This window comes from Serinus canaria, chromosome 10 (genome assembly GCF_022539315.1).
Source record: "Serinus canaria isolate serCan28SL12 chromosome 10, serCan2020, whole genome shotgun sequence".
NCBI classification, from domain to species: domain Eukaryota; kingdom Metazoa; phylum Chordata; class Aves; order Passeriformes; family Fringillidae; genus Serinus; species Serinus canaria.
In genome coordinates this window covers 18555328-18580660 of record NC_066324.1, presented here as the reverse complement: position 1 = coordinate 18580660, position 25333 = coordinate 18555328, and the positions used below count along the sequence as shown (strand labels likewise).

General features: G+C 39.2%; 1 protein-coding gene across 16 annotated transcripts in view; it reads left to right on the top strand.

Moving 5' to 3' along the window:
- The window catches only part of HERC1 (HECT and RLD domain containing E3 ubiquitin protein ligase family member 1), a 101514-nt gene that overhangs the window by 63194 nt on the left and 12987 nt on the right, over positions 1–25333 (top strand). For 10 of the 16 annotated variants that reach the window (XM_050978482.1, XM_050978485.1, XM_050978483.1 and 7 more), the window contains 30 exons: positions 133–326; positions 1245–1400; positions 1633–1739; positions 1971–2081; positions 2163–2339; positions 2988–3227; positions 3421–3504; positions 3983–4503; positions 6009–6784; positions 7469–7667; positions 9259–9419; positions 10527–10643; positions 10822–11053; positions 11772–11896; positions 12147–12367; positions 13549–13817; positions 14321–14373; positions 15595–15795; positions 16398–16572; positions 16764–17034; positions 17368–17581; positions 18269–18525; positions 19076–19203; positions 20368–20495; positions 21074–21274; positions 22092–22222; positions 23170–23369; positions 23850–23964; positions 24509–24655; positions 25181–25282. In XM_050978482.1, the coding sequence (XP_050834439.1) occupies positions 133–326; positions 1245–1400; positions 1633–1739; positions 1971–2081; positions 2163–2339; positions 2988–3227; positions 3421–3504; positions 3983–4503; positions 6009–6784; positions 7469–7667; positions 9259–9419; positions 10527–10643; positions 10822–11053; positions 11772–11896; positions 12147–12367; positions 13549–13817; positions 14321–14373; positions 15595–15795; positions 16398–16572; positions 16764–17034; positions 17368–17581; positions 18269–18525; positions 19076–19203; positions 20368–20495; positions 21074–21274; positions 22092–22222; positions 23170–23369; positions 23850–23964; positions 24509–24655; positions 25181–25282 (6013 nt within the window). The remainder of the gene's footprint in view (positions 1–132; positions 327–1244; positions 1401–1632; positions 1740–1970; positions 2082–2162; positions 2340–2987; positions 3228–3420; positions 3505–3982; positions 4504–6008; positions 6785–7468; positions 7668–9258; positions 9420–10526; positions 10644–10821; positions 11054–11771; positions 11897–12146; positions 12368–13548; positions 13818–14320; positions 14374–15594; positions 15796–16397; positions 16573–16763; positions 17035–17367; positions 17582–18268; positions 18526–19075; positions 19204–20367; positions 20496–21073; positions 21275–22091; positions 22223–23169; positions 23370–23849; positions 23965–24508; positions 24656–25180; positions 25283–25333) is intronic. The other 6 variants (XM_050978496.1, XM_050978495.1, XM_050978490.1 and 3 more) reach the window with 5 other exon arrangements.

The window sequence follows — 25333 nt, the reverse complement described above, 5'->3', positions numbered from 1 at the left end:
TAAAAGTAGGGTTAAAATAATAAAAAAAAATTTAAGCCTGTAATGGAGGATGGGAAAAAGTAACCTTCTGCAATTCCTGTTCCTTAGATCAGCTCTTAAGCTACTCTTAATTTTCTTATTGTGTGTGTACAGAACCTATGCAGATAAACTGAGCCCAAAGGTGGTACAGTCCTTGCTGGATTTATTATGCAGCCAGCTGAAGAACTTGCTATCACAAGCTGGTGTGATGCTGATGGCTTCCTTTGGAGAAGGGGAAGGTGAGGAAGGTGAAATGGAATCCAAAAAAGCAGATTCAAATGGGGATAATGAGAAGAGAGACTTCAGAGGTAATTATCTTACATAATGTCTGTAACAATTCTAAAATACCAGGAAACATAATAGAAGAAAGCACTGAATGCTGAGGTTCTCATCCACTTTATTGTGTATTGGTTTTTGGTGGGTCATTTTTAATTCTGTAAATTAGATTAAAGTCATTGAATGATTTTGTGCTCAGTTCAGATTTACACAGAATTGATGCACAAAACTGCAGGGATAGGAGCAGACCGAGAATAAGGATTACTTCATTGGGCTTGGAATTGGGAAGAGAATATAGTTTTCATTTGAAAATGAGTTGGTGGTTGTAGTGTTTTTTATAAATATGGTCATAGGAATTTAATTATCTAAGTTAATAAATACATCCTTATTCAGGAAATTATTGTATTTGCTTTGTATTATGCAGTTTTGCAGTCCGAGTGGATGGCAAGAAGGTGACACTACTGTGTTGCATGGGAAAATCCACAACAAAAGATTTTCTGAAATACTGATATCTTCACATAGCTTACAATCCCTTAATGAGCATTTTGAATTTTGGTGGAAATTGCTTTTGAAGAATTTTTAATTGTAGCTTGGTTTTAAGTGTATATATGTTTTTGTTTGTGCTTTTAACTGTCTTCACTTTAAAATAATGCAATGTCCAATGAATTAGTAAGGTAATTAATCAGGAATTAGAATATGAAGTCTTTCCACAGTGGTCTCCCTCCCTACATTGGCCCACAAATGTTTAATGTTATTTTCTCTCCATGTCTTGCCGAGGAGCAGGGTGAGAGCACAGCTTGATGGGCACCAGCTAGCTAAGGTTAACAGCCAGCCACCATGTAATAACTGATGATTGTGCTTTTACCTGCAAAACAGGTTGTTCCTGGTAACCAGGACTGCCAGTCAAGTTGTAATATTAAGGCTGTAAAACTTTTGCTTTAACTTCCTAGCTGCCCTCCGAAAGCAACATGCAGCAGAATTGCACCTGGGAGACTTTCTTGTTTTCCTGCGTAGAGTTGTGTCTTCAAAAGCAATTCAGTCCAAGATGGCATCTCCAAAGTGGACAGAAGTCCTTCTTAACATTGCTTCCCAGAAGTGTTGCTCAGGTATCATCATGTCAAAATGTGGTCCATGGTTACTTTGCATTTCTGTAGTGCAGTTCCAAAAACTAAGCCCTGTTAGAACATGTATTACATAGTGAGTTCCTAGGGAACAGTTCAAAACAACTGCAGTATAGGTGTACAGGGGTTACACTCTGGGGCGCTGGGGGCATAGAACCAGGGGAAGGCTTGAAGCTGAAGTAATTTTAAGATTATTGACATGTTGTTCCATCTTCAGGAGTTCCCTTGGTTGGCAATTTGAGGACTAGACTGCTTGCACTTCATGTACTAGAAGCTGTGTTACCTGCATGTGAATCTGGTGTTGAAGATGATCAGATGGCTCAGGTCTTTATATTTTGTTACAAACTTTCACATTTCCTCAAAAATCTCTTAAGCTTCTAAATGTTTCATAGGTTTCAAAATCCCAATCAAGCAAGGCTCAGTGTAGTTACTTGTTAATCTAAGAACACTAAATATTTTGATGTTTATACCTACAAAGCAAAATAAAACAATATAATGTTGCTGTTGTCCTCATGTTGGCATTAAAATGATCTGAATTGTATCCCAATGCCCCAGGTTGTTGAACGATTATTCTCACTTCTGTCTGACTGCATGTGGGAGAGTCCGATAGCCCAGGCCAAACATGCAATTCAAATAAAGGAGAAAGAACAAGAAATGAAGCTCCAGGTAACAGTGCCTGTACTTTGTCTTGTGACTGAATGCAGCTGAATTACATTTACCACAAATATTTTGTTCTATTTCTCGTAGAAGCAAGGAGAGTCTGAGGATGAAGATGAGAATCTTCCCATCCAGGAAGTGTCCTTTGATCCTGAGAAAGCTCAGTGCTGCATAGTGGAGAACGGGCAGATTCTAACTCATGGGAGTGGAGGCAAAGGATATGGCTTAGCTTCCACTGGAGTTACTTCTGGGTGTTACCAGTGGAAGGTAGGTTGCATAAATATGTATTTCTTACCTTCTCTCTCATTGTTTTGGAAATGTGCTATGTTTATTAACAGCAACTGCCTGTGTTTTTCACTTATGACATGATTCTTGAGTAAATGGCAGTGTTACATGTATGGTTGGACTCAACAATTGTAAGGATATTCTCCAACCTGAGTCATTCTGTGATTTTTCAGTGCCAAGAGAAAAGTTTGTGTCTGCTTTTGAGTGGTGGGATTTGAGTATTTCAGCATGCAGATTGGAGACTGTGAACATTGTTATGTGTTATTAGAGGTAATGGTAGTTGCCCCTAAGGTCCGTAGTCAGCATGCATGTGCAGTTTTGCAAAACTTACGTACTGAATTATGTAGATTTAGGATTTTTTTTTGTAGAAAAACATTTCGCAAAGCATGTTGTTTTCCTGCAAAAAGACGCATCAGCCTGGCTGACAAGAACAGTGTTAAATACATTCTTTGAAGGGATTTTTAAAATGGTTTTAGCATATAAGCTTACTGTTTTTCTCATTAAAATCTTCTGTGAAAAACACACAGTTAAAAGTAGACATACATATGTGTAAGAAAGATTTTCATTGCTTTGGTGTGTTAAAGTGTATATTCCGGATGTTTTTCCCTGTGTGTTTGTTTTGCCTGCTAGTTCTACATCGTGAAGGAGAACAGAGGCAATGAAGGCACTTGTGTGGGAGTGTCTCGCTGGCCCGTGCATGACTTCAACCATCGCACTACCTCAGATATGTGGCTCTACAGAGCCTACAGTGGCAACCTGTATCACAATGGAGAGCAGACTTTGACTCTGTCAAGCTTTACCCAAGGAGATTTCATTACATGTGTGTTAGATATGGAAGCAAGAACTATTTCCTTCGGTAAAAATGGAGAGGTATTTAACATAATTAGTTTTGTGGTGGGTTTTCTTGCAAAGGTAATATGGCATGGATAAGAATGAGAGTTAAAACATTTGGCAGTTTCAGTACTTAGAAGATTTATAATACAAACATAACTTTCTCATGTTGCATAGTTTTGCTTGTTAGGGTGTTCTAAGATTGAAGGGTTTTTCTTTGCTTCTTCCCTAGGAGCCAAAACTAGCTTTTGAAGATGTGGATGCAGCTGAGTTATACCCTTGTGTTATGTTCTATAGCAGTAACCCAGGGGAGAAGGTAACTGAAATGTTCATCTGTGGAGGTGTACTGGTTTAGGCTGATATAAAGTCAGTATTCATCACAGCAGCCTGCATGGTGCTGCTTTGCATTTCTGACCAAAGCAGTGTTGGTAATACAGAGTGTTTCAATTATTGTAACCTATTGTAAATTTAAAATGTATTTTTACTATTTAGAATAGATTTAAAGGCTTCATGTTCTACACAAAACATTCTATTCCCCAGAAGCCAAGGAAAGCGTAGTATTAGGATTTCTAGATAGTCTTGTGTGAGAAACCATGAAATACTTGGTTTCAGCATCCTCGAGTCTGGAGGATGGGGGTTTTGCTCAGTGTTAAGGGGGATTTCCTAAGGATTCTGAGGGAAAAAAAAGACAGTGCTAGTAATTATTTCTATTCAGCAGGCTACTCCAGTATTTATAAGAAGAGCTTATTGAGGTATGTTGAGAAGATAATTTGTGAACTGTTCTCTTTAAACAGGTGAAGATCTGTGATATGCAGATGCGTGGGACACCAAGAGATTTGCTGCCTGGTGATCCCATCTGCAGTCCTGTTGCTGCAGTGCTGGCAGAAGCCACGATCCAGCTCATTCGAATCCTGCATCGCACAGATCGCTGGACACACTGCATCAATAAAAAAATGATGGAAAGACTGAACAAAATCAAAACATGTCTTAAGGAAGCAGGTCAAAAACTTAAGAAAAGTCGCTCTGTTCAAAGCCGAGAAGAGAACGAGGTGAGAGAGGAGAGAGAAAACAAAGAGGAGGAGAAAAGCAAGCACAGTCGCCATGGCCTGGCAGAGCTCTCAGAGCTGCAGCTGAAGATGCTCTGTGTGGACGTGTGGCCTGTCCTAGCAGTGATTGGTGGAGTCGATGCTGGGCTCAGAGTTGGAGGTCGATGTGTCCACAGGCAAACGGGCCGTCATGCCACACTGCTGGGCGTGGTGAAGGAGGGCAGTACCTCTGCCAAGGTCCAGTGGGATGAAGCTGAGATTACGATCAGGTATGCCCATTTCCTACACTTTTCGCTATGTAATGGTAGTGGTTTGTGGTTGGAAATCCTCAGAAGAAACCTATCCTTTATATTAGAGTCATGCTGATCAATTCAAGAGTAGACTTCAGTGGTATTGAAATTAATGCTGCCTTGAGGTAGTGTTCATTCATTCTCCCACCTGCCTTTGAGTGTTCAAGGCTGGAAAGAGATGCTCCTTTTCACACCTGTCTTGCAGACAAGCCTTCAAAGGTAAAGCACCTGGAAGGAAGCTGAAATGAAGCTTCTCTCAGCTTCTTGGTGCTTTCACAAGAATTGCCTGTGTTTCTGTGTGGAAAAGATTTGATTAATTTCGTTTCTTGAACTCCTTCTGCCTATAGCTGAAGAAGTCTTCTGAAGAAATAGAGCATGACTTTTTATTTTCTTTTCCCTGCCAATTACAATTACATTCTCTAATAGCCGAGGTCACTTGGCTTTTCCTAGCTGTTGCAACATTATGTCTGTTTTGTCTTTGCAAAGGCTGTTGTCCCTTTGACTAAATATGCTGAAGTGCAGTTGATTTAATTCCAGGTATAAATTCTTTTAAGTATGCCCATGTGACAGGGTAGCCTAAAGTAAGAGTGCCCTTAAAATAATTCAAAGCTTTATTTGGGTAATGTGGAATAGCACTTGATCATAAGCAAGCTTTTGATAAAGCATTTAATTAGGTTCATTTTTCACCTTTTTAATTAAAACCAGGCTAAAGCTTGCTTTCATTTTTAGGTAGAAGTTTACATTGTAAGATGGGAAAATTTTTTGGGATAATAAAAGGAAGATTTGAAAGTCATTTATCTGCTGGAGGTATAGAAAATACAAGGCGTATGAAAATACAGGCTGGTGAATTTTTGTTCCTGCTTCAGGTGAAAATAAGTCAAGTGTAACAGTCCTTAATAGTACCGGAAAATATCCCTGAATATAGATGGACAGGTAGATAAATGTGTCTGTTAGGTTTTCTGACTCCTGTTCACTAGGTGGTCTGTCCTGACACACCAGAGACAGCATTGTCCTGAGCTCTCAGGATTGTGTTCGTGATGAATAGCTGAGGTCAATCAAAGCTTTTCCTTAATGTTTAAAAGTTTCTTTTCCTTAATGTTTGAAAGTTTTCTTTATAAGCTTAAGATTCAGGTATGATGATAATATTTACCTTCAGATAGTTTTTCTTAATTAAAGTCTGTTACGTGTTTCTGATAAGTAATGTATCCAGAGCCTGTGTTAGCACAGAATGGATAGCTTCTGTGGTGCTTCTGGGTTTCAGTGCTTGTTGTTGAAAACCCATGTATGCTTTGTTGCATATGCTTTCAAACCATATCTCCTGTTTTCTGATCATAACCTCATTTCCCTTGTTTGCATTTAATTTTTAGAATTGGTTTGTTTTATTAAATATATTCTACACCTTATTTGCCTACATTACTTCCTGAGCTTTCCTTCTGTCTCTCCCTCACTTGCTTTTTCCTGTGTCATTCTGATCTTTATTAAAGCTTCCCAACTTTTTGGTCGCCTAGTGATACTCCGTTGTATAATCTGGAGCCCTGTGAACCACTGCCTTTTGATGTTGCAAGATTTCGTGGGCTGACAGCTACTGTGTTACTGGACCTTACCTATCTGACTGGCATTCATGAAGATACGGGAAAGCAAAGCACCAAGAGACATGAGAAAAAACACAGACATGAATCTGAAGATAAAGGGGAAATGGACCAGAAAATGGAGGGTGACATTGGATCAGATACACGATTAGGCCAAAGTGCTGATGATAACAAAGGACATGGTGCTACAACCTCTAAGTCAGAAAATGAAATTGTTTCCTTTTCTTTAGAACCATCAACACTAGGTATGGAATCCCAGCACCAACCTGCTGAAGGAAGAAAAAAGAATCATGAGCACACCCCGCGAAGTCATGATATAGTGCAGTCAGAAATCCGAGCTGTGCAGCTGTCTTACCTTTATCTTGGTGCTATGAAGTCTCTTAGTGTTCTTCTTAGTTGTAGTAAGTATGCTGAGCTGCTGTTAATCCCCAAAGTGCTGGCAGAGAACGGCCACAACTCTGACTGCGCGGGGTCGCCGGTGGTGCACGAGGACGTGGAGCTGCGTGCGGCGCTGCAGTTCCTGATGCGGCACATGGTGAAACGCGCGGTCATGCGCTCGCCCATCAAGAGAGCGCTGGGGCTGGCGGACCTGGAGCGGGCACAGGCCATGATCTACAAATTAGTGGTTCATGGGCTGCTGGAGGACCAGTTTGGTGGCAGATTTAAACAAGGTACATTTTCAAAATAAGATTAAAATGAATAGTAACAATGATAATAAACATAGTCTTGCCGATTTGTAATGGTTATATTTTGGGGGAAACTTAATCGGACGGAGAAATTTTACAGAACTCCATTTACTGTATTATAGATATAACACTGATTGTTTTGCCTTTTTCCTAATTCATTATCTTAATAAAAAGTGAATGCATATCAGTCAGAAATGAGTTTTTAATGTCTTTAATAGTTCTAAAAATGATCAATGCTCTGTATGCTTGTCAGAAGAATTCGCACTTCTTCTAAACCAGCAATAAAACCCCCTTTTAAATGCTACTTGCACAGCTGAGTTAAAAATAGGTTTATAGTTAATCAGCTGTACTTTAATCTAAGACCTCTACCCCTTTTGTCTGTTTTGAGAAAAATCCAGGCTGATACAACCATAAATCTGAATATCATAAACTTTTGCATAAGTAAATGGTTTGTTTGCTGTTTGCCTTGTATTGCTGTGAGAACAGCAAGAGCACCTGGACTGATTTCTTTACTCAAGTCCATGAGTTTGTGGCAGAATCTGCACACCCCTTTCTTTTTCTGGGATGAATTCTAAATCACAATGGTTATTTTTAAAGTTTAGCCATGGCTGCTACTGTTTTGATCTGCACAATTAATGTTGCTGTAACATCCTTATTTTTCTGTTGCAGAAGTGGAGCAACAAGTAGAAGAAGGTGATCAGTCTCAGCAAGCCCAAACACCAGTTACAACCAGCCCTTCTGCTTCTAGCACAACGTCTTTCATGAGCAGCTCTCTGGAGGATACCACCACTGCTACTACGCCAGTAACTGATACAGAAACAGTTCCAGCATCAGAATCACCTGGTGTTATGCCTCTCAGTCTGCTGAGGTAAAAAATCCTTTTAGCATGTATGATTCAGTGGGTGTAGGGAACCAGTTGCATGGTTTAGGTAGAATATATGTCTTCAGCTGCCTAAGATCTTAAAAATGCTGCCAAGAACTGCTTCTGCAGAGGGACACAGTTTAAATGTTACTTTGCCTTGCAGGGCATGCATTTTTTATTAGAAAGCTGTTAAGCTTTTGCCGTACACTGTTTATAAATGTAATGTCTGAATTCATTAAGAAGGAGAAAAAGTTCTCCTTAAGTTGTTCTTCGGTTCTCATGTTTATTTGGTATAGTTTAAATTACAAATCTCTAAAATTCATTTTTAATGAACGTTTGATTCTCAAACCAGAATAGATCTTGGTAGGTAACATCCTGTAAAGCTAAGATGTTCTTTCAGCTTACCCTGACATACTGAAAAGTAAGATAAGCTACTGAATTTGCAGTGTCTTAGGGTGACGTTAGGATGCTGTTATCCCCATTTGTGTGTGTAATTTATGCTGGATATTATGTTCTGTGCCTTTAAGACTGGCTCTGCAGAGTGAAATTTTTGTTTTGGGCCTCTTATCAGCTACTCGGCGGGACATGCAGATAGTACACTACATAGTGCTGCTTTTTTGCTTTTTGCCCTGCTTTCCCTCTGCTCTTGCTTCTGCTCTGCTTCTGCTTTGCTTCTGCTTGCTCTTGCTTCTTTCCTCTGCTCATTAGTTAATTTAGCTAAACAGTTCAAAATTTTTCTTGGATTGTTTCTCCTTTCCTGTTTGGACCTACCGACTTGCTCCAGACTGGGACCTGGGAAACACGGAGAGAGAGTTTGCATTTTGTGGCTGCAGCAGCTGCCCCAGCGCTGGAGGGACTGATAACAGAGTAAACACCCCAGGAGAGACTTTCTGAATTTGTCATTTTTTTTCAGAGCAGTGAAAGAGTGCTGTCATCCAGTATTGTTAATTTTGTTCATTTGGGGGGTGCTGTGCTTGTCAAATAAGCAGGTTCTTTCCACTTCTCTCTGAGGGATTCTTCCTGAACCGGTTGGGGGAGGGGCCATGTGAGTTTGTTTTCTGGAGGGCCCCCTCCCAAATTTGCCCTAAACCAGGACTCAGAGGTAGTTTACTCTGTTGAAGGAAATCTGCTTTACCTTGCATAGAATACGTTTCTAAATTTATTAATTCATAGAAGTTTTGCAGATATCTTTAGATAAAAGCCAGAACAATGTCTTCATACTATGACAGTGAACATCAAATACCTTAGTAAGTCAGCCTTATTTATTAGTCACCTGAGTTCTGAACAAACCATGGAAATGGGAAAAGTGTTCATTTTTATTTTATCTCCTAAAAGTGTTCATTTTTATTTTATCTCCTAGGAGTCCTCCTGGTCTCTGAGGGGTTTTTTTTATGTTATTCTTAGAACTTAACTATAGAGATAAAAGTTGGTAGGAATGAACTGTTGCTTTAAAATATGTGTTGTGTCTTACCCTTACTTAAACTCAATTGCATCAAGTAGGATTTGCCACGTGCACTCCAACTGGATGTACTTCTTGTGTCAGACCTTTTTCAGCACGGTTCTGTTCAACAGAAATATATATTGTCCTTTTTTCAAGGCAAATGTTCTCCAGTTATCCTACTACAACTGTACTTCCAGCACGACGTGCTCAGACTCCCCCAATATCTTCTTTACCAACATCTCCTTCAGATGAAGTTGGAAGGAGACAAAGTTTGACCTCTCCAGATTCCCAGTCTGCAAGGCCTGCCAATCGCACAGGTAAACCTGTCAGTGGAGTAGAAATGGGGACAAGTTAGGAAAGTCACAGGAGCTCAGGGGGCGTATTTTAAGAGATGGAAACCCAGCAAAGGTTCTTCTTAAGGCAAATGAACATGCTAAGCATTGTTGAAAATCTTTTAGTCACTGTCTTAGGAAAAAAAGAAACAGATTATTTAGCTGTAGGCTTTATCAAGCAAACAAAATGAGTTTTTAAAAGCTGTGGATTGGATTCAAAAGCAATAATGAAGTTTGATTGGAAACTGCTTCAAAATGTTCATCTGATTTGGGCTTGTTTACTTGGTTGTGTGCTGCTGTTGAGTGAAGTAATTTTCTAGCTTTTGTTAGATCACATACCACACAGAAAACAAGAATTGATGTATTTTATGGTACATTCACCACTACTATTTATTCTTGCCCTTATATATGTGCTATTAATCGGGGTGTTTAGTGGTTCATGTGTTGCATAGCAACTGATCCCCTCAGTTTCATGTCTCTTTTTTTTCCCTTTTAGTGATGAGATTACTTGCTTCTAGTTGCGATAGTGTCTTTACAACTGTTTGTTTGTTAGTGCATTTTTGTCTTCACTGATTAGACATCACTTCTATGGCAAGTCAGAAAGAAACTGTGGGTTTGTGGCAGTATAGCTGACATCTTTAGAGTCCCTTGAATGACTCTGCACAGAAACCCAGCCATCATCCATTAAGAGGTTTTTCAGATACGTTCTGAGTTCAGCTGAGGTCTTTTTCTGTACCTTAAGGGGAATGTATAAGGATCTCACCACTTGGGAATCTCTGATTTGGACAAGGATAACTTTACCTAGGCTACCTAAATATGGATCAAATAGATAATTTGATACAGTTCAGAATGAAAACAGTAGAAATTGCTTAAATATTTTTTTGCATATCATCAGTGAACGTAATCTGTGTTACAAAGAAGAATGAACTCCATCTGGTTTTGTTACAGAAAGTATCTTATTTTGTGGAAAGTAAGTGAGAGAAAAGTTGGGAGTAATTATTTCCTTAGTTCAAGCTGATATATCTAGGTGTAGTAAAGTAACACTAGAGGAAGATTTATGTGCTTTACAGTTATCATTTTCTGTCTTTTAAGCTTTGTCTGATCCAAGCAGCCGACTTTCAACATCCCCTCCTCCTCCTGCCATTGCTGTTCCATTGCTAGAAATGGGGTTCTCCCTCAGGCAAATTGCAAAAGCTATGGAAGCTACAGGTAATCTATAGCTATAATATCAGTTTAACTGAAAGACTGGATACATGTGAAACACTTGTTTTCCAGTAAAATACTTAAAATTTAAGTTTTATAACCATTTCTGTGGAAAAACAGATTGCTTTTTTTGTAACCATCAGTGGTAAAATACAGTTCCAAAGTGTGGTTTTCCTGCTTTCAGGTGCCAGAGGAGAAGCAGATGCACAGAACATCACAGTGCTGGCCATGTGGATGATTGAGCACCCTGGAAATGAAGATGATGAGGAGCCTCAGTCAGAGGGGACTGTAGAGTCACGGCATGGAGCAATCGTCTCTGGCAGCGGTGGGAAATCTGGGGATCATTGCTATTTGCAGTCTCCAAGTGATATCCCTTCTGCTGATGCCCCTGAAATGGAGGAAGGCTTTAGTGAGAGGTAGAAGAATTTCTCATAATTGCTTGTAATCTGTTTCCTGAAACTGGAAATCTCACAAATTCATTGTTGCTGACAGAGAGTTACTATGCAATGCAGCTTTTGAATTTTATTACAGCATGAGCAGAAGCAAATTAAATTAGGTGTACATGATAGATTTATTTTCCTGTATTGTTTGCGTGCAGAACTGGGGAAGAATGTAACTGAACATGTTTTCTTCACCACAAAAAAAGAAAAGAATGGAAAAAAAATAAGGGCTGATAGTATAGTTGTATTTTAGCTAAAAGACCAAGTAATAAAGCAAAATTCCATTAAATTCATGTTTTGTCAAATTCACTTGTTAGGCCAAAGGCAAATTGACTCAGCCAGCAACAACAGAGATGATTTTATTTCTTCAAAAGAGGAGAAAAAACTAATTCAAGCTGATTAATTAACTATTCAAGCTACTAATTAACCTAGTGTAGAATGAGTGCTCTCTCAAAATTTCTGCTGTGCTTAGGCCCTCTGGAAGATCATATAGATGTTGACTTTAGTGCATCTGATTTGAGGTAACTCTTACAGTCAAAAGAGTATATACATGCTCCTTGAAACTGAAGATTCTTGAATTCCATTTTTTAATTCTGTTAAAGAAAGGAAAAAATGCTAATAAATATGACTTAGTTACTGTATGTGGTTGTTTAAAACTTGGTTTAATTGACGTGTAAATTCCAAATTCCTGTAGCCCTGATAATCTGGATCATGTGGATAATGCAGCTGCAGCGAGTGGCCCTCCCTCTCGAAGTCGGTCAGCTGTCACACGGAGGCACAAATTTGATTTAGCTGCCCGAACGTTGCTGGCACGCGCTGGTAAGGGACTGAAAGAATTCCAAGGGCTTTGCTTATCCAGGAAATAAATAGGAAGGGGAGTGGACTTTGCATGACATTTAGAAAACTCCTTCTCATATGTGTGCCAATGTATATTTAAGAGTTTTATGTGGTGATAAGTAGATTGTTCAGCAGAAGAGTTAAAACAAAAAAGAAATTGAAAGTATGGCCAGCTCTCTGCCATGGAAAATAAAAGTCCTGCTTTCCTGTTTCTCTCTTTTCCCACCTTAAGCGGGATTGTACCGCTCAGTGCAGGCCCACAGGAACCAGAGCCGCAGGGAAGGGATCTCCTTGCAGCAAGATCCAGGGGCACTGTATGACTTCAACTTGGATGAGGAGTTGGAGATTGACCTTGATGATGAAGCCATGGAAGCTATGTTTGGGCAAGACCTGGCTAGTGATAATGATATTCTGGGAATGTGGATCCCAGAGGTACTGGATTGGCCTACCTGGGTGTGTGTGACTGCAGCAGGGGCTGCTTTAACTTACTGCTTTCTGCATGCTTGTATCTTCAAGTTTAAAGCAACATGTGTGTGTTTAAAGCCTTTTTGAAAGTATCTTACTAAGTGCCAGCAGTGCTGAAAATCATCTTGTATTCTGTAGCATCATTTCTAGATTAAGAATAGTGATTTCTTGTGTTTCTTGCTCTGCATTTCCACATTTAGTTTTCTTCTCCCTCCCCTGAAAGATTAGAACAGAACTCATATAGTTGTTCTGATAATACCAATAAGAAATCAAGTAGGTGTTCCTAGATGGCTTAGTTGTGTGAGATAACAAGCAGGTTATAAATGTGTCTTCTCCTGCTACTACTAATAGTATCTAATCTCTAGCAACATAATTTGCACTTCAGTCAGTTTTTCTTGTGTCATGTAGTCCATTCGCTGGGAAGGATGTGGTGACAGTCCTCGCTGAATTTTTCTGTAGAGCACTAAATAAACTATTGAGTTGGAAAACAAAGATAATAACAGCACTTCGGTAATCTTATGATTATCCCTGTCAGACTAGACAATCAACCCTTAAGACTCAGCTTTTCATCTCCTAGTTATGATGCTACCTAGCTTTGATATGGAAGCAAGTTGCAGGATGCATATTGAATTTTTCAGAGCACTTGTGTCACTGAAACATCTCAGTGAAATTATTGACTTAGGACAGAATAGTAATTATGAAAAATGGACTTCACATTGAGATAAAACCTTGATATTTGTTGACACAAATGGTAATTTTTGTTGCCCAGTAAATGTAAAATCTGGTTGTCTGAAAGCAAAAAAGGATTCTTTTCCTTGTTAGCTCTAGTTTCATACAACTTCTGAGGAGAGCCAGATACAGACAGTGTTGAATGAGACAGTGTTACAAATAAAAAGTTACACTGTCAGGAATTCTTGAGTCAATCTAACATGAAATAGGAAATTAGCTCCTCTGAAGCTTTACTTCCAAATGTTTTTCCTGTTCTGAGATGGTCTTCATTATGTCATAAATTGTATGTTTCTGCTTTACTTTTGTACAAGTCAACCATATAAATATCACTCAGTGACAGAAATGTGCAGGTACACCCACCTAAGGATACTGGCATGTTTTATATCTAAGGTGCAGACACTTATTCTGTACAAATAACATGTGAAAATCTTGCTCTGCAGCATGTCTGTGAATCTGAAGATAGAGAAGAAGTGGTGGTTTGTGAGCTGTGTGAATCCAGTGTGGTCAGCTTCAACCAGCACATGAAACGGAACCACCCTGGCTGCGGGCGCAGCGCCAACCGCCAGGGCTACCGCAGCAACGGCTCCTATGTGGACGGCTGGTTCGGAGGGGAGTGTGGCAGTGGGAACCCCTACTACCTCCTGTGTGGAATCTGCAGAGAGAAATACTTGGCTCTCAAGAACAAATCTAAAATATCGGCCTCGGAAAGGTACAGAAATAGGAGACAGTGGATAAAGAAAGGAAACTAAACGTGGTTACCAGCCATCAGCATTTTAGGCATTTGATTTAAGAGAGAAGAATTCCTAGATTTTCTGATGCTTAAAATATTTCTCTGCATTTGACAAATGCATATTTAGGATAAAAAGGTTGCTATGATATTTCTGGTTTCTAAGTTAAGAACAAGGAATAATTTCTTGGGATGTTGCCTCCTTCTTATTGACTTTTGAAAGCTCTTAATCAATTTTGTGGGGCAATTCCAGGATTTCTTCTATGGACTTTTTATACAGTAGTACTGCAAAGTGTGCTCCACACACACTTTCAGAAGCCATTTTATCTGTTTCTCTGTTGCTAGGCTTTTCTGGAATCATTCATAAATATATGTAAACCTAACAATAAAGTTAGACTAAAAAGGGAACCAAATTTAAAATTTTTATGCATATTTATAAAATATTAGAGCCACTCAGTGACTTTCTTTTTCATTTTTTCATACAGGTACAAAGGTCAGGCTCCTGATCTAATAGGTAAACAAGACAGTGTCTATGAAGGTATGTTTTTAAGTTGCATATGGTTTTGTATTTTCTAAGAGGTACTTTCATGCAAATAAACCTGAAGGTATATTTTAGAATCTCTTCCAGTTAGATACAGTATTTTACTTTTGGGAAAAAATCAGAAAACAAAATCAGTGAATTCTTTCCCCTGTCTTTCCACTGTAAGCAGCTGAAAGGGTAAGCACCTAACTTGGGATTGATAAGGTCTTGTGAGGAGATGTTACATCCAGAACTGCACTTGCAAAGTCTTATTTTCAAATATCTTTCTTCAGCTGCCTTTGTTGGAGAAATTAATTAGTGTAAGTTAGCATCCCAAAAGTCTGCCTTTAGTCTTGTTATTAATTTTTCTCCCTTTGTCCAAGCTGAGAGCATCCTCAGGGTGGCTTTCACTTTAAACAGATTATTTCTGATGTCTGTAGAAAACCTTTCCCGGTTGCTTCTGTGATTCTGATCCATTCTGTAGCTCCTGTGATCACAACTGTGTGATTTACCACATTTGTCTATTTGAGACTAAATGAGTGCTGCAGTACTTAGGGCAAGTCTATCTGCTGTAGATTAAAGGTGTTTTGATTCTACTGTGAGTGGAGTGAGAGCAGAAAGATGAGTAAATATAAGCTGACTTGTGTGTAAATGGCTGACAAGTGAAGGAAGTGTCTCACTGAATTGCATTTTAAGTGGGTTTTTTTTGTTGGTGGGGTTTTATTTAATTCTCTGGGATGAAAAGCAAAAGCCTGGGTGTTCAGTTTTAACCCATGAGCTAATGTATGCTTTTTTGATCAACATGAAGACCAGGAATTTCTAACATCTGTCTTTACCATTCAGTCTTTTGAAATACAGACTTGTTACCATGATTTAAAGCATAACTGAACACCTGCACTTTTCACTGTACCCTAGGTTTTGGAGCTGTCTTGTGTTGTGTTGTATGTGATGACCCCTAATGTCTGTGTTTTTAAAGAGTAACTAGTTTGATACTTCAGAGAATCTTCCATAAAACTTTTGTGCAGTATAATGGTTAAGTTGAACAGAGAGGGCCAAGAACAGTATTTTGTTTTTCTGATTTACTTTGTTGTGTCTATGTCAACATCAGAAGCTGAGTTTTTAATTCCACTGTGCTGTGGAATTTCATACCATCTACTGTTTGGGGTTTTTTTAATTAATTGAAATTATTTAATATTTGAGCTTTTGTAACCAAATCTAATTATATTTCTCCAATTCTAGAAGACTGGGACATGTTAGATGTGGATGAGGATGAAAAGCTGACAGGAGAAGAGGAGTTTGAATTGTTGGCTGGGCCTCTTGGGTTAAATGATCGACGCATTGTACCTGAACCTGTTCAGTTCCCTGACAGTGACCCTCTGGGTGCTTCAGTTGCAATGGTGACAGCCACCAACAGTATGGAAGAAACACTGATGCAAATAGGTACATTTGAAATACATTTCATTTAAAGAAAGAATGATAATAATAACAGCAGCAGCCACAACAATAATGATAACAATTATCACCACCCCCTCTCCTTTTTAGTGGGGTTTTTCTAGAGGCAAGGCAGGAATATCCTGACAGTATTTCCTGCCTGCCTCCATGAGGAAGTGGAGACCGGCTCTGAATTGTCCTTTTATTATAGGGAAATTAGAGAGAGGAGTGTGAGGCATTATGAATTGACAGAAGGATTGAATTTGCCAATGAAACTTTTTACCGTAGTCAAACAGTAGGTGCCAGTAACATGTTTTGAATGATTGAACCCAATGAATGGATTTAATTTGGGACATAAGAATAGTCCCTTCTGATGGAAGAGGGAATCAGAGGAATTAAGATTGTGTCAGATTGTGTTCATGTCTCTTTTGAAAATAGGGAATAAATAAATTATGGAGTGTATTTTCCTCTTGATTATTATTATTGTAGTTCTTTTTGTATGAAATACTGAAAAATTAGTAGCTTAGGGCAACTTTGCTTTTGTGCTTATTGCTATATGATAGTGTTTTGTTTTTCTTTAAACACTAATGCAAATCATCATTATTTCCAAGGCTGTCATGGCTCAATAGAAAAAAGTTCTTCTGGCAGGATAACCTTAGGAGAACAAGCAGCTGCCCTGGTAAATCCACATGACCGTGTCATGGCCCTCAGAAGAGTGACAGCTGCTGCCCAAGTGCTCCTGGCAAGAACAATGGTTATGAGAGCGCTCTCACTTCTGTCTGTCAGGTTCGTGGCATCTTTGGCAACACTTCCACCTTTCCTTTTGTAACCAGTTACCTAGTTCTGTTTGATAACGATGCAATTTCCAACTAACTGGGAAAGCAGTTCTTGTGTCTGTACTTACATAATAGTGCTAAGAGAAAAAGTTCTGTTGATTTTTTTCTTTTGAACCAAGGGTTTTATATCCATTTCCACAGTGGTTCCAGTTGTAGCCTGGCAGCTGGCCTTGAGTCCCTGGGATTGACAGATATCCGCACTTTGGTTCGTTTGATGTGCCTGGCAGCAGCGGGAAGAGCAGGCCTGTCCACAAGCCCAGCCACAGTGTCCAGCTCCACGGAGAGATCCAGGGGCATCCACAGCAAAACTAGCAAGCCCATCTCTTGCCTTGCCTACCTGAGCACTGCAGTTGGCTGCTTGGCATCAAACACTCCCAGTGCTGCAAAGCTGCTGGTACAGTTATGTACACAGGTAGGACTTCAGTACTTACTTGAGACTGCTGCAATTACTTGCGCTTTTACTTTCTCAGCTGAGGTGAGAGTGCTCTCACTTTGAGGATCTCCTTAGAGTCCTTTTTTATCGCTTTGCACAGGGGTATGTTTGATGGTTGGTAAAAATGAAGTAACTGTATGCATCTGCTGAGTAGTCTTTTCAAGTGGGGAAAATGAATGTGCTTTTTCTGTTCATAGGGTTTTCTGTTAAGGTTTTGTTTTTTAATTGAGTTAATTCTATGCAGAGAACAGAAAAATAAAAGAAAAAACTGTGAAACTAACTGATTATTTATCATCAATTATTTTTTTTCAGAATTTGATTTCTGCAGCAACTGGTGTGAACTTGACAACAGTTGATGATCCAATTCAGAGAAAATTTTTACCAAGCTTTTTAAGAGGAATTGCAGAAGAAAACAAACTTGTCACATCTCCAAATTTTGTGGTTACTCAAGCACTAGTAGCATTGTTGGCTGACAAAGGGGCCAAACTGAGGCCAAACTATGATAAAGCTGAAATTGAAAAGAAAGGTATGATACAGCTTTGTTTTTAAAATTTAATCATTTGATCTTCAATTCTTCATTTGTATGTAAGGGAGACACTTGCTAGAATAATGTATAAAGAGATACACTTTAAAAAATGGACAAAACTTGCTTTGATCAAAGGAATGTTATGGTTTATGATACACATTTTACTTAGAAATATGGTCTTATTCTGTAATTGCATCTTTCACCCCTGCAAAATATAGTTTGAGCTTGTATGTATTCAGAGCCATAGAACTGAGACATTGAGCCTGGTTATGCCACCTTGATGAAATTAAGGAAGGTAGCAGCTGATTACTACTACCCAAGTGCTGTCCTGTGTCTGAGGCAGAAATTTGTGTTGCCTGTCCTCTGAGAGGTCAGGGAGCCACAAAGAAACGGCTGTGCCACCCACCCCCACCCCCCCACCCCCCCCCCGGCCCCACCCCGCCTTCCCTCCCCGGCTGGTGCTGGGATAGAGAGGGAAGGACAGGGCAGTGACAGTGGCAGGTCTCTGTCAGAGGAGGCTTTTCCTGTTTAGAAAGCACTCGCTCTTTGACCAACCATTTCCATATCATGGGAATAAGGCTGTTTGGAATTCTGTTGTGTTAAGATGTTTGTTAATCTCTTTCTGGAAATACTGGCTGTTGCTGCGTTCACTCATGTAGGCATCATCTCACTGTTTTGTCTAAGCAGGTTTAATTGCCCATTTGTATGCCCATCCTTGCTATGATCCCTCTGCTGTAGGCCCTCTGGAGCTGGCGAACGCGCTGGCCGCGTGCTGCCTGTCGTCACGCCTGTCCTCGCAGCACCGGCAGTGGGCAGCGCAGCAGTTGGTGCGCACGCTGGCCGCGCACGACCGCGACAACCAGAGCGTGCCACAGACCCTCGCCGACATGGGCGGAGACCTGCGCAAGTGCTCCTTTATCAAGCTCGAGGCTCACCAGAACAGGGTAGGCGTGGCTCCCTCACTGCAACCGCTGCCCTGCTATCTTTGGCAGAGCACAGAAAAAGGAAGATAGTATAGTTTTACAATTACGCTGACTGAAATTATTTCCCACAGGAAGTAATTTTTTGGAGATAAAGCTGTTGCTTGATCTAAGTTGTTGCACCTGTGATGCACAAAAACGTTCAGCTTCTTTGAGGCTTCAATTAAGAGGGTCATGAAAATGTTGTCATGGTACATAAAGTCAGCAGAATCACTCTGAATATTTTCTTAAATCTTAATTTGCATTAATTTTTCTGTCATAATAGTTAACATATTTGTGCAGTATTCTGTGCAGTAGCGGCCAGTGGAGCATGGGGCTGTATGAAGTGTGGCTTCCTTATCAAGCCTGATAATTGCAGTAAATACTGCTGTAAAAGTAGAAAAAAAAAGTCTAGTTTGATTGTTACAGGGTGTTTCAATCACTGTCTTACTTGTTAGTGTTTGCTTAATATTAGTGAGCAAACATACCCAAGTTGTAAATTCCAGTTTTGTCATGGTTATTTTGGTATTTGTAGGTCATGACATGTGTTTGGTGCAATAAAAAGGGACTTTTGGCAACAAGTGGGAATGATGGCACCATCAGAGTGTGGAATGTGACAAAGAAGCAATATTCACTGCAACAGACCTGTGTGCTCAACAAGCTGTAAGTTGATCCTTTACAACAGCCAGATATTTCATTTAAGCTGTAATTGTGTAAAATACTGCAGGATTGGCTGTTATCATTATCTCCTGCTCTTAAAATCTCTCATTTGTTTTTCTGTTGCTGTGTTTATGGCATGCAAAATAAATAGGTTAAAACTGAAAACAGAACTAAATGTCAACCTGGTAAGAGTCTCTACAAAGAGATCATGTCAATGCTGTTTAAAAATATCCTTAATTAATTGATATAAGAAGACATGGGTAAAATAAAAATGGTATGGGACTGTCATGTAGCAGAAGAGTGAATATCTCTTCACTTGGTTCCAGTGGACAGCTCCAGCATATAACATGATTATTGCAAGTCATTGATTCAAGTGTGAAAAAAGAATTCTGACCAGTGAGATATAGGAACTAAGTGTAATTCTGCGTGAGCATCTTGGAAGTACTTTTTTTGTCATTTGGATGTGTCCAGAAAAGAAGAAAGCAAAAGGAAGGATTAAAATCTAATTCTTTAGTGAAACATAGCTGAACTTGGAAGAATGAAGGAGCAGTAGTGAACTACTAGGTTGTTTTGTGACTATTTCTTAGTGGTTGGCTTAGTTCTTGTTTGCTTGCTGGTGTTAGATGTGGCCTTAAAAGAAACAACCAGAATGATATAATAGTATTATATCCTTCATTGTTCTGGTACTAAAAGCAGTAAAAAAATGTGCGCAATTAAAGGTATCTGTGGCCCTGTTACAGTTAGGCAAAGCAGACTTTAAAATGGAATTTTAGAATAATGCAACATGATTGTAACAGGAGAAAGACTTTAAAGCAGAATTGGTAGTAAGATGTGCCTCTTTTATTTCTTGTCCATGCTGTTGTTTCATTTCATGATTTTCCACAAAATTTTGCCTTCACTGAAGATGTTAAATTTGAGATTAACTAGGTAAAGGTAAAGAGTTTCTATTTGAAACCTAATTTGAAATTTCTGGGAAATAAGTAATATCTCATTCTGTAATTTGGAGTGATTTTAGAGGGAATGTAGTACTCTGAGCAGAAAAACGTTATGTAAATCTGCTGCGATGGCAGGACTCGAGGTTCTTGTGCAGATATTTTATGAGTTCTAGGTTTTCCTGTCTGTTTAAAAGAGATGCCCTCTTAATTTCATTCTTTTACTGTGTTACAGAGAGGGTGACTCTGAAGAAGGTCTGGGGTCACCCAGTGACCTTAGTTTATCTCTTGTCTGTTGGAGCATCAGTGGCAAGTATCTGGCTGGAGCTACAGAAAAGATGGTGAACATCTGGCAAGTCAATGGTATGTCCTGAGTTGCCTGTGGGTGATTCCTGGTCCACCATATAAAAATATGGGGAGCTGCCAAGTCACTGTGTGTTTGTTTACCCCAGTGTTTAACTTTCCAGATTAAATACTACCATCTCCCACAGTGTCTTGTGAACATGTTTAATTTGAGAAAGGCGCTAGTCCCAAGTGGATATGTGATACACATCTTTGAGAGGAAGACTTTTAATCCCTGTAATTTGTAAACTTCATTCTGTTGCTTTGCACTTAAAAAAGTCCCCAGTTACTGTGCCTGTGGTAATAGATAGTCCCCAACGAAAGTATAAATGTTCTGGGTACTGAAGAATTCAGCCTCCTTTCTTAACAGAACTACCTAAATTGAATGATACGTGAGATTTGTTGCCTAGATTTTGTGTCTGCATAGATTAGTGAACCATTGCTTTGTTTTCCTGTAACTTAGGTGAGTTTGTAGTATGTCCTAGCTCTCAATAAGATCTCTTGATTTTTTTTCCCATGGATAAAAAAAACTTTCCCATGTAAAGTATTGTTTTCTTTATGAAGATGAAGTAGTTTTAACAGACTTTTTGATCTCCTAGGAGGAAAAGGCTTATTAGATCTTCAGTCTCACTGGGTATCAGCTCTAGCCTGGCCAGAAGAAGGGCCAGCTGCAGCATGGACAGGAGATGCTCCAGAATTGTTGTTAATTGGGCGCATGGATGGATCTCTGGCTCTTATTGAAGTTGTGGATATTTCAGTCATGCACCGTCTGGAACTGGAACACTGCTACAGAAAGGATGGTAAGAGACTCATCAGTATTTGAAATTAAAATTGTGAACACACTCCCACTTTTTATTAAGGAAGTATATAATAATTTTTGGTTATTGTTCATGGGATATGATTTCTGGTTCATGGGAGGAGAAAAGTCTGTGGGATCTTTATCTGCACCCTGATTCTCCCACAGCAGAGGCAAACAGTGGGTAGTAATCTGGTAAAGTCCTGCCATTCCTTGCCCTTGTGGACAAGCAGTAGCTATCTCCTGCAGTGTCTGCTCTGTCTGCAGATGGCCTGCAGAGTGTCATTTGAATACCTCAGTGACTGCCATTTTTCCTTTATAGCTTCAGTCCCAAAGGACATCAAGTAGCAGATTTTTGGTAGTATTGTGTGGTTTTGCATCTGGCTTCTTCAAGAAGCCTTACAGATATTTTTTTGGCAGAATCAAGTGAAGCAGTATCTACCTCCTAGGGGAGACAAGTTGTTTTCAGAGCATTTTTAGAAGCCTATCTCAGATACATGTATAAGATTCAATCTACCCTTTTTCTTTTGCCTGGTATAGTTCTTTTCACTATACTAGGAGTATAAATTCAATTATTTTCTTGAAAAGAAGAAGGAGAAAACTAGTGCAGAATAATCTCAACAGCTGTCATTAGTGACACTCAATTTTATCTTACCATATGAGTTCAGGAAAATTTTCAGACCAGAATATGTTAAGAGACCTTGGTGGTGGTGAACATTGTTATGCACTTCATGGTTTAGACAGCTGAACTGCAGAAACCTCTTTGGTTAGGCTGAAGTTCAGTTTAGTTCAATGAATGTTTGTGTTGTCTGTTCATGCAGTGTCTGTCACATGCCTGGCCTGGTTCAGTGAAGACAGACCATTTGCTGTTGGCTATTCAGATGGAAAATTGCTCCTAGGAGCAAAGGAACCAACTGAGAAAGGAGGAGTCGTTCTCATTGATGCACATAAGGTAGAGCTGGTCTTTGTTAAACTAATGTAGACTTTTTGTAGGTAAAAATTTTATTTGTAGGTAAAATCTGTTTAAGCTGTTCTCTCTATTTGAAAGCTATTTATAAAGACAAGTGAATGTTACTTTAAAAATTCACATCTATTTCTGATATACATATTAACATAATGTACTCTAAAGAAACAGTCTACCAAATGTAAAAAAAGAAAAGATAAAGTTGATACCCTCTTTGCTATCAGACACTGTGAAGTATATGTACATACAGTGATGGAAGTGAATTAAGCACACAGCTGTGCATTGACTGGACTTAAAGGACTAATTGTTTTACTTGCTAAGAGTATTCTTAATAAATTTTAATTTTGATTATGTCACATGTTTTTGTTTAGCTCCCTGTGCAAAGCAAAAGGTGTTTTTCTAAATATGCAGTTGCAAAGGTTTAGAACCTTTGCTTAGCCAGAATGTAATAATGAGTCATTAATAGTCCATTAATTATTTGTTAGGCTAAGAGCAGAATTCCTCAAATGTAGGTGTAGTGAGATCATCTTGATTGCTTCCAAGAGCTGCTCTGGTTGTGTGAAGCAGGGCAGTCCCACACTGTGGCAATAAATCTGTACTTGCCTTCTTGCTATGGGTTGTCTTCCTTTCCTACCTCAGACTCAAAGCTATTTCTGGGGAAAAATAATCAAGAAGGGTTTGCAGTAAAAAGAAAACATCTTTTTCTTAGTTTCCCATTTAGTTTCTTTCAGCAAACTTTTTGAAGTCTTTTTAATTTGATAGTTCTGAAATGCAACATTATGACTTTATAATTGCAACTCGCTATCTGTGATTTATATGAGAAGAAAGTACTTTTGTTATTAGTAATTACAAGTTACATTAGCTCTGAGAGTTAAGTTTTCCTCCTCATTACTGTATTACTTCATAGCAACTTTTCATTTTTTTAAATCCAACAGGACACGGTTGTTAGTATGAAGTGGGATCCAACTGGGAAGATTCTACTGACCTGTGCCAAAGAGGAAACAGTGAAGCTCTGGGGGTGTCTGGGAGGATGCTGGAGGCGCCTGCACTCCCTGTCCCACCCTGCCCTGGTGAATGGCATTGCTTGGTGTGCTCTGCCAGGGAAAGGACCCAAGGCCCAGCTCCTGTTAGCTACGTGAGTCATTGCTTTGTTGTTGTTTCTGTAGGTCTTTTTCAGGAGTTTTCTACCAGTCTGTAGGGTCAGTAGCAAAGAAAAGGGTTTGTTTTTTTTTTTAAAAAAATATTCCTTCAGTAAGTTACTTGTCATGAGATTCATGAAGTTCCTGAATTCAAACAGAAAGAGTGACCGAGGTTGTGTTACCAGATGATTTCTCCATGACCTGTGGTGCTAGTCCTGCTTGGATTTTTTTTGCTTCATCCAAATTTTTTTTCTGAGAAAAACTTTTAGTAGAAATGGAAAAGCTACAGTGTGTGAGGAATAGGAAAAATGCATTTACCCATTGGGAACGGGCCCTTCTACTTTAGATTGATTGATGCAATATGGTTGTATAGGAAGGTCGTGAAGACTACTAGTATGCGAGTTCGTACCAGACACCTGATATTTTGTTAGTTAATATTTTACTTTGTTTTTCTAATGTCGCTCAACATGCTTTAGGGGATGCCACAATGGTTTGGTGTGTGTCTGGACTGTTCCCCAGGACATAATAACCACATTGCAGTCCAGCTCAGCTTGCTCAGAAGGATGGTGGGAGCAAGAAACAAGTGCCAAGGTAAAAGGACAAAACTTGGTGTGTAAGAAATTCTCTTTGCTTGTTGTGAAGTTGAAAGAGGAGAAGAATATGAATGAGTTACTTGAATCTCAAAGTTTCCTGAGAGAAGAAATCTGGTGAAAGAAGTTTACACTGCATTTGTGTATGTGTAGGCAGTTTCAGAAAAGGAAATTGAAACATTTATTTACGATTAAGGCTGAAGATTATATTTTGGTTTGTTTTCTTTCCTTTAAAAGTTGATCAGTTTATCCTAAAATTTAGTGAGAGTTCAAAGTTTTTGTAGATAAAGAGTGAAGATTATTTTCACCCTACATAAATTGTAATGTGGTCTTTGATGTTGATGGCTTTTTGTAAGGGGAAGAAAGCTGATAATGTGATCAAGTTATCTATAAAATATTGTCATGGGCCTGGGTGTTTTTAAATTATTTAGTGAAACTTTGCTCTGTGTGTGTACGATTAGTATATATTGCAGAATACAGACATGTCATGCTACTCCATTTTCTGGAAGCAGTGCAGTGTTCCATAAATGTGTGATTGCTTGCAGGATGGATACAGGAAAGCAGTGGAAGTGAAGTGTGTGTTCCAGCTGAGAGGTCACATCACTCCTGTCCGCACTGTTGCTTTTAGTCCTGATGGGCTGGCATTGGTGTCTGGGGGCCTTGGTGGCCTCATGAATATCTGGTCTTTACGGGTAAGATCATCTTTGGTGTGGCTTGATTCTCGTTCTTAGTAAGAGTATGTGAACTGGTCAAGGTATCAAACCAACTTCCAACTCACCACATGTTAGATACATTAGAGGAAGTGTGGTGTAAAATAGTGGGATAACATCATAAATAATAAAATATAAATTGAAATTGTACTTAGCATTGAAGTACTTTATGTTTATGGTTCAGTATTGATTGATTCTGTAGCGTTGGTCATGTTAGTTAGGCTTTGCAGAACCAGCTGCTTTTGTTATAGTTAAGAACAATATTCTCTTATGTTGAGGACTCTAATTTAAAGAGCTGGATAATGTAGATTATTAAACACTTTTAAATCCTTAGTTATATTATCTCCTTAATATGATAAAAATGAGGGTTTCTGCTTTTAGGTTAAGCAGTTCAGTTTTTAGGTAGTAATTGAAATCTTGTGAGAGTATCATCCCTTAGGAATGTGTACGCATTTGAACAGAACTGTAGCTCTTTTTGCCCCTGACTTCAACCCCTTCTCTCCCTAGGACGGTTCAGTATTGCAGAGTGTTGTGATAGGGTCTGGAGCTATCCAGACTGCCGTGTGGATCCCTGAGGTTGGAGTTGCTGCCTGCTCTAACAGATCAAAGGTGAGACAGAAATGTTTGAACCTGTGTGTTTTCTGGCCCCTATGGAAACCA